This window comes from Psittacula echo (genome assembly GCF_963264785.1).
Source record: "Psittacula echo genome assembly, chromosome: 1".
Taxonomy (NCBI): Eukaryota; Metazoa; Chordata; class Aves; order Psittaciformes; family Psittacidae; genus Psittacula; species Psittacula echo.
Window position 1 is genome coordinate 149123174 of NC_137735.1, and position 8488 is coordinate 149131661.

General features: G+C 54.3%; 1 protein-coding gene across 1 annotated transcript in view; it reads right to left on the minus strand.

Moving 5' to 3' along the window:
- AHCYL2 (adenosylhomocysteinase like 2) overlaps positions 1-855 on the minus strand; it is a gene marked incomplete at its 5' end in the record, with an annotated part of 78512 nt that extends 77657 nt beyond the window's left edge. Inside the window, one exon of the mRNA XM_080636205.1 lies at positions 457-855. Within this exon, the coding sequence (XP_080492331.1) occupies positions 457-855 (399 nt within the window). The remainder of the gene's footprint in view (positions 1-456) is intronic.
- Between the last annotated feature and the right edge of the window lie 7633 nt (positions 856-8488).

The following is an 8488-nucleotide window of genomic DNA, read 5'->3' on the forward strand; positions in this document are numbered from 1 at the left end:
TGTGTAAGTAAGCAAGCATGCACCCTACAAGCGAGACACATCTCCAGGCACACATACAGCTAACACAGACCCACACATGCTGGTCATACATGTCCATGGGCACATCCAGAGCCCACGTTCGCATGTGCACCCCACATGTATCAACAAGGGCAGAGGCACACAAAGAGCAGATGGGACCCCATGGCCCCCGAGGGGCATGGCCCCATAGCACAGCCACAGCTTAGAAGCAACCCACGACCACAGGGTGCAGCCCGGGGCACACCAACACCCCATACCCACATACCGGGACCCCCACACCGCACCAGTCCCTATGGGGAGGGAGGCAACACCGTGTCCCCATTCACCGGGACGGTTCCCCCTCTCCTGTGTGTGTGTGTAGGGGTGTCCCCCAGGGATGGCCCGGTGCGGATTCCCCACGCCCACGGATGGGTTCTCCCTGCCATCCCTCCCCGTTACCTTCTTGACGGTGCGCGGCGCCTCGCTGACGGTGCCGTCGGGACTGACAAGCGCCTCGGCCGCGGCCCCGCTGCTGTCGTTGCCGTCGCGGTGCCGGTGCTGGGGGTGATGGGGGTCGCTCCGCTTCATAGCCGAAGCCTGCGGCACCTTGGCGGCTCCCGGAGGCAGCCCGGCAGCGGAGGACGACAGCCCGGGGCAGCCGCTCCCGGGAGGCCGCTCGCTGCAGGACGGAGCCAGGGCCGCCTCACGCTCGGTGGCCGACAGCGGGCAGGGAGCCACGGCCACACCGTGCCCGGGAGGGTGAGCGCCCACCGGCTCACATGGCGGCCCCGCCGCTTTATCCATGGGGCCGCTCAGCTCCTTCAGCTCCACCGCCGGGGCCGCCACCTGCACCGACATCGCCGCCGACTCCGACTCTCCCGGGCACGGACCGCCCCTCGCCCGCCCCTCAGCGCCGCGGGATATGCCGGGACCCGCAGTCCTCCCGCCCGCCACAGTGCCTGAACTACAACTCCCGGCAACCTTCGCGTGGCATTTGCGCGCCGTGTCTGACCTCGGTGCGCCGCGGTGTCTTCTGGGAAATGTAGTCCTGAGGGGGTGGAGCAGCCCGCGGAGGAGGGGCAGAGCCGCAAAATGGCGGCCCCAGAAGGTAGAGGGGGTGGGGGTTGTTCCTACTGCCCCCTGCCTCGTGGAGAAGCTTTGGTGTTTTTTCACGTTTTAATGGATTTTTATGTGTTTTGGCTGTCGCAGGTCTGTGAGCACCAAACAGGGGTCTGGCACTGCCCCTCCACAGATAAAACCCGTGGAAACCAAGAGGTTGTGCTGGCATGCGAGGGAGACAGGAGAGCTGGAAAACGCGGTGTCTTGCCACAGTGCCCCTCTGTGGGTCAGGGGCACAAGGACAGACAAATGTCACTAATGCACCGCGTTGGCCTAAATCCGGTTCATCAGGAAAGCTTCATTTAGGGAAGGGGAAGTCAAACACATCCTCTTTTTCTTATTTTTATCGCATTAGGATTAATGTGGTCTCCAGGCATGAGCCAAGGACGGAAATCTTGTGCGTTTTGGGCTGTACTCAACATTCCTATCTCATTTGAAGGGCAGGAGCTCGTATCTAACGTATTGGAATGGTTGGAAGCAAAAGGAAAGTTTCTTGATATCAAAGGGGATGTGATTGGCCAAGCAGGAGGGAATGTGGAAGATCACGGAATCAGCCAGGCTGGAAAAGCCCTTTAAGCTCATCCAGTCCAACTGCTCCCAGCACTGCCAAGGCCACCACTAACCCATGGCACTGAGGGCCTCATCTCCACGATGTGTGAACACTTGCAGGGACGGTGACTCCAGCACTGCCCTGGGCAGCCTGTTCCAATGCCTGAGCACTCTTTGGGGCAGGAATTGTTCCTCAGCTCCATCTAAACCTGCCCTGGTGCAGCTTGAGGCTGTTTCCTCTTGTCCCATCCCTTGTTCCTTGGGAGCAGAGGCCAGCCCCCTCCTGGCTCCATGCTCCTGTCAGGCAGTTGTAGGGAGCGATCAGGTCCCCCCTGAGCCTTCTCTTCTCCAGACTGAACCCCCCAGGTCCCTCAGCCGTTCCCCATCCCACTTGAGCTCCAGGCCCTGCACCAGCTCCATTTCCCTTCTCTGGCCCCGCTCCAGCACCTCGATGTCTCTCTTGCAGTGAGGGGCCCAGAGCTGAACACAGGATTGGAGGTGTGGCCTCACCAGTGCCCAGTGCAGGGGCACAGTCACTGCCCTGGCCCTGCTGCCACGCTGGTGCTGGTACAGACAAGGATGCTGGTGGCTTCCTGGCTGCCTGGGCACAAGCTGCTCATGTTCAGCTCCATCAATCAGCACCCCCAGGTCCTTTTCCATGAGCGGTTTCCAGCCACTTTTCCCCAAGCCTAGAGTGTTGCAGGGGGTTGGTGTGGCCCAAGTGCAACAAGAAGATGCTGTTAAAGGAGAAGCACAGAATACTGGGGAATACCAGGATCAACCAGAACCCCCATGAGTCAGAAACATTAAGGATAAAATTAAGGCAAGATTGCAATGACCAGGAGAGTTTCTGATTCCAAAGTTCCCACCTGCTGCCCGGAACCTTTGAGTTGAGCTGTGTTTGGGATGAGCTGGCTGCGAGATGAGGCACAGAGAGAGGAGGAACCCAAAGAACCACCCGCTAAATCAGGAAGCAGCAATCAAGGGGCAGCAAGACCTGAGAAGCCAAAGGAGGGTTTGACGCTGGGAGAGAAAGAACCTGGTTGGCAGCTGATGACCAGTTTGTAAAAACCCACTGGGAACAGGAGGAAAAATGGTCTCAATATATAATTATATGTTATATATTATAAATCATATATATTATATGAATATTATATCTAATATTGATTATATTATATCCAGGTAGCAGCTGAACTGGATGGAGGTACCAGAGACAGGGACAGGATGAAGGGAGGAGTGTGTGAAGGGGATTGAAGTTAAAGGAGAAGCAGCACATCCCTTTGCGCATGGAAGGTTTGACTTTATCCGACTAACGCCATTTCCTTACTGTGGTGAAACCAGAACGTGTGTGCAGGTCTCACAGCACATCATTCCCTAGGATCAGAAAGCTGTCTCAGGCAGATTGCAGGCTCAGAAGGGGTCTCTGAGAACAAAACGGTTTAAAAGCTGCTGTGGGAGGGATTTGGAGTGGGAGCAGATGAATATCCTTCCCCCTAGAGACACACTCGGGCCATCAGAGAAGAGCAGGATCCATGTATAACCCCAGCTCCTGCAGCATTGTGCTTCTGCTGCAGAGTGGGGCTTGTCCTGATGCCCAAGGCAGAAATCCTCCAGATATTACCATTTCCTAGTGCTATGGATCCCACAGTCTGACCAAAACCTGCCTGACCAGGGGGAGAAACTGCTGCTTGGGCAAAATCCTGACCCTGAGTTTGGTCCTGGCTCAGTACAGGATCTTCCCCACACTCACCCCGCTCTCCTTTTGGAGTGCTAAAGCCATCAGAGCTTGCCAAAGCTCCAGCAAACACCCCACAAAACCAGAGCAATGTGCTGGGCTGTGCTGGAGGATTTATCTAGGAAAACAAGGGCTATCAGGAGAGGAAGGAGGAGGCCGTTTGGTTTGAGGGAGGATGGAGCAGTTGGAACAATCGGGGCTCTGTGAGAGCCTGGCTCCTTCCCCATGTGCAGCACGGCACAGGGACCGGAAACGGGCAGCAGGGCAGGAGTGCTGCTGCCTGGGAGAGGTGGGACACCTTCACACAGAGCAGCCTTTGAGAGGTGAGTCTGTGCCTTGAGAGACGTGGCTGCATGTAGATCTGCATGGGCAATGGGCTGGTTTCTGCTACCAAGGGTAGAATCATAGGATCATGGAATGGTTGGGTGGAAGGGACCTTAAAGCTCCTCCAGTTCCAACCCCCTCCCACGGGCAGGGACACCTTCCACTAGAGCAGCTTGCTCCAAGCCCCTGTGTCCAACCTGGCCTTGAACACTGCCAGGGATGGGGCAGCCACAGCTTCTCTGGGCACCCTGTGCCAGCGCCTCAGCACCCTCACAGGGAAGAACTTCTGCCTTATCTCCAACCTGAACTTGCCCTGTTTCAGTCTAAACCCATCACCCCTTGTCCTATCGCTACAGTCCCTGATGAAGAGTCCCTCTGCAACATCCTTGTAGCCCCCTTCAGACACTGGAAGCTGCTGTGAGGTCTCCACTCAGCTTCTCTTCTCCAGGCTTAACAGCCCCAATGTTCTCAGCCTAAGGATGACCACAATGAAGTTAAGATAGAAAGGAGTCAGATAGCTGCAGGATCCTGGAACAGAGGCAGGGCACCTGAGGTGTGTGGTGATGCTGGGCACCTGACTGGGAGGAGGTCAGGCTAGTTACTGGGTCAGCAGAGCCCAAACAGACCTTCCCAGTCTGGATTTGCCCATTCTTGTGATGTTCAATCCTAAAAGCAGCCCTGGAACATGGAGCCAGCAGCCAGATGTGTGCTGAGGTTCGGGATGGAGAGCAGGAGTGCTCTTATGGATCCTTTGTGCCTCCTTGATCCCATTTAAAGGGAACAGAACAGCCCTGTGGCATATGGAGATCCAGCTGCAGAGCTCACCCAGCACCACTACAAAGGCTGAAGCTTCCAGACACGAAGAAAAGAGGGAAAAAGGATATTTCTATGGAAGTTTCTCAATTCAAGACTCCAATACCCCACTGTAAGGTGAAAGACATGGTTGTGCTCTCACTGTGATATATATAATCCCAAACCAGAAGTCAACACCACCCTACAACATCAGCTCTTCTAACTACACCTCTGGGACAACAGATAGGAATATCAGCTGATTCAGGCCATCCCCACCTAATGGCATCTGGATATTTGATAGGAGCAATCCCATTTTCCTGCACTTATTGATTGCTCTGGCCACGTCCCCAGGACCAGCCCATGATGTAGTAGTTTTGACTCATTTAATTACAGCAAAGGCAATCAGATGGATACACAGTGCCAACGTCTGTCCCCAAGGGCGAATGGTTAAGTGTATTCCTCATGAATAGTATCCACATTCCTTAGAAACTCCCTGCCTGGCCCTGATGAACACTCTTGGGGTGTTCAGGAGATGGGAGACCCTCTGTGGTTTCATCTCCTGCACCTCCAAAACCACTTAAAGGCAGAACATTGGGATAGGAATGCCCATGAGTGTGGAATTCCTTTCACCACACTTAATTTATGTGAAGTCTTTGCAGTCTTCACCTGTGAGTTACAGCCTCTCACTGAGCACAGGACAGGGGATGCCTGACAGACAGACAGGCTCATGCACAACACTTTGGGGGTGCTGGGTGAGGAGAAGTTCCCCATGACCCAGCTTCATTGTGCACTTGAGCCCAGAACCCCTCCGTGTGCTGGGCTGCACCCCCAGAGCATGAGCAGCAGCTCAGGGAGGGGATCCTGCCCCTCTGCTGCACTCTGGGGAGACCCCCCCTGCAGTCCTGATCCAGCTCTGGGGCAGCAGCACAAGAGGGACGTGGAGCTGCTGGAGCGAGGCCAGAGGAGGCCATGGAGATGCTGCGAGGGCTGGAGCAGCTCTGCTCTGGAGCCAGGCTGAGAGAGCTGGGCTGGGTCAGCCTGGAGAAGAGAAGGCTCCTGAAGGGGAGACCTTAGAGCAGCTCCAGTGCCTAAAGGGGCTCCAGGAAAGCTGGAGAGGGGCTTTGGACAAGGGCCTGTAAGGACAGGACAAGGGGAATGGCTTTAACCTGCCAGAGGAGAGACTGAGATGAGCTCTTAGGCAGAAGCTCTTCCCTGTGAGGGTGCTGAGGCGCTGGCACAGGGTGCCCAGAGAAGCTGTGGCTGCCCCATCCCTGGCAGTGTTCAAGGCCAGGTTGGACACAGGGGCTTGGAGCAACCTGCTCTAGTGGAAGGTGTCCTTGCCCGTGGCAGGGGGTTGGGACTGAAGAAGCTTTAAGGTCTCTTCCAACACAAACCAGTCTGGGGTACTGTTATTCCATATATCTTTGCAGGTTTCACCTGCTCAGCCTCTTCATTGGGCAAACTCAGCTGTACATGGAGTATCCTCAGGTAGCAAAGGGAAGAGCTCAAATGATCACATGGAAATAGCATCCTCCTGCTTATTATCCTTTTCCTTTTCAGTGAGGAGCAATATTTGAGGCTCCACTTTACATTACAAAGGAGCAAAGAGCCCTTCCCTCTGCCTCCCTCCCAGTGTGCAACAGCTTTAGTATGTTCCAGTTATTATTTGAAGCCAATTTCATAAGGAAATGAGACTGTATGATTCCATGCCTAGGTGTAGGGTCACAGAGTCATAGAATCATGGATGATTTGGGTTGGAAGGGACCCTAAAGCTCATCCCTTTGGGTTTGTAAGACTGTCACAAGATTTATCCCTCAGGTCCTTAAAACTTCCCAACACGGAGGGAGCCCAAGGGACAAGATGCTCTTGGGGAGAGGTTCAGAGGACACAGTGCAGAGCAGGATTGTCCCAAACCCCAACATGAGGATGCTGAGGAATGAGGGGACCTTGATCCAGTCCCATCCACCTCCTCCATCGGAGCTGCCTTGGCCACCCCGTCCCCTTCCTGGTCCCACATCATGTGCCCAAGCCAAATCCAGGGGCTTTTTTGATATCTGGGATGAAAAGAAGGAATGTGGTGGGGTTGGGATGTCTCCTGTTGGTTCTAGAATTAAGGATTTTAACTATTTGTCTCAAAACACCACTATCAGTGAGGAGCAGCTGCTACAAACTCGTTCTGCTTTTCATAGAGAAACTCATAAAAATAAAATAGAGATGGAGAAAGAGGATAAAACAGTCCATAAAAATAAAATATACATTAAAAGGGGGGGGGGGAAATGGCCCCAAAATTAAAATATAGATAAAGAGATATTAAAGAATGCCCACAAAAATAAAGACAGAATACCATTTAGCTTCACCCTGGATGAACCACTTTGGCTTCCCACTGCTCACCCACCCTAGCACAGAGCAAAAGTGGCCAAATCCGTTGGGAAATGCAACTTTCAGTGCCCAGTTCCACCCAAATCTCAAAACAGGTTCCTGGTCTCTGGGATAACGACGTGAAATCAAAAAAGGACCTTCCAAAAAGCAATGTTCTGTCCCCAAAAGCACCATGTACACAGCACTGGGGGTGTCCCTGTGGGACCCTGCTCTGGCTGAGGCACCCACAGCACCCCAAAACCGGGGTGTCCAGGATGGGTGTGGGGATATCTAAACCCCTAGTGCCATCTGCTGGCAACGGGACCCCCCACCTCCCCAGTTTGCTGCCAAAACCCATCAACTGTCCCCTCAAACAGTCCTTATAGCACCCACAGGCACTTCCAGCCCTTCACATATGCCTTCTGCTGGCAAAATAGCCAGGACCAGGTGTTAAATCCGGTTTTAAAGCAGTTTAAAGCTTGGTTTAAACAGTTCAAGATCGTTTTTAAGGCATTTGGAGCCCTTTTAGGAGTCAGCAACATTTCCCCTCCCCAAAGAGCCCAGGGCAGTCGCTGGCACTGGAAATGTGGTAAATTTAATACTGATACAGGAGGGTTTTCCTTTACACAGCAAAAAAAAAGGCACCCGTGGAGGTCACTGGGACAGAGGGAACACCAGGAGCCTACTGGGGTTTGATAAAGATGGTTTGGGGGATAATGGACAGATAGAAAACACCAGCAGGGACTGGAGCCCTCCTACGTCAGCACTTGGCTGAGTTTAGTGTAAATTGGGGGAGGTTTAGTTAAAAACATAACAAAAAGCTTTGCTCAGGGGGTGGGTGCACCCCAAGAGCACCTGGTTTGGGTCCTGGTTAGGCATCATGGCTCAGGGAGCACCCCAAAGTGACTCCCCACCTCCCCTGGTCAGGAACCACCAGCCTACCAACCCTGTGGTATGGGTCTGGTGCAGCTCTCTGGGGAGCTGGAAGGCACTTTTGGACCCCTGAAGGAATGAGGGGTGTACCCAGAGAAATGGGTGCACCCCAGGGTGCTGCTACACCCTGTGAGCAGGGATCAGCTCATCCCACTCAGCTGCAGCACCACGGCTCGGTGCATTATACAACTATTGGCACACGTGTGTGGAAACTCTACGTACCATCTACTCACAGTGGGGGCAGAGGGTGAGTGAGGGGTGGCAGCAGGTCCCAGCACCCCAAGGTGTGGGATGCAGCTCCCCAAAATCCACCCTGAGCTGCGCTCACCCACTGCTTGGTACTGCTGTCCTTGGGGGCAAAGGCAGTGTCCCCCTTCTCCATAGATCCCCGCAGGACCTGGATGGGGTTTGTTCCACCAACATGCAGTTTCTCTTCTCACAGTGATGCCGTGAGGACACCCCAAAACCCTTCTCTTGGCATCTTGCTGGGCTAGGATGTTAATTGAGTCTGCCTGGGGAGCAATACAGTCCTCCAAGGGGAGAAATCAGCAGTGGCCAGGCTGGAGGGATGCTCAGGACCAGCTCAGTGGGTCAGGATGGGCTCCCAAGTCCCCTCACAAGCTGCTGGCACTGGATGAGGCTTCAGGGCTGCCCCCATCCACTCACAACATCCCACCAGGC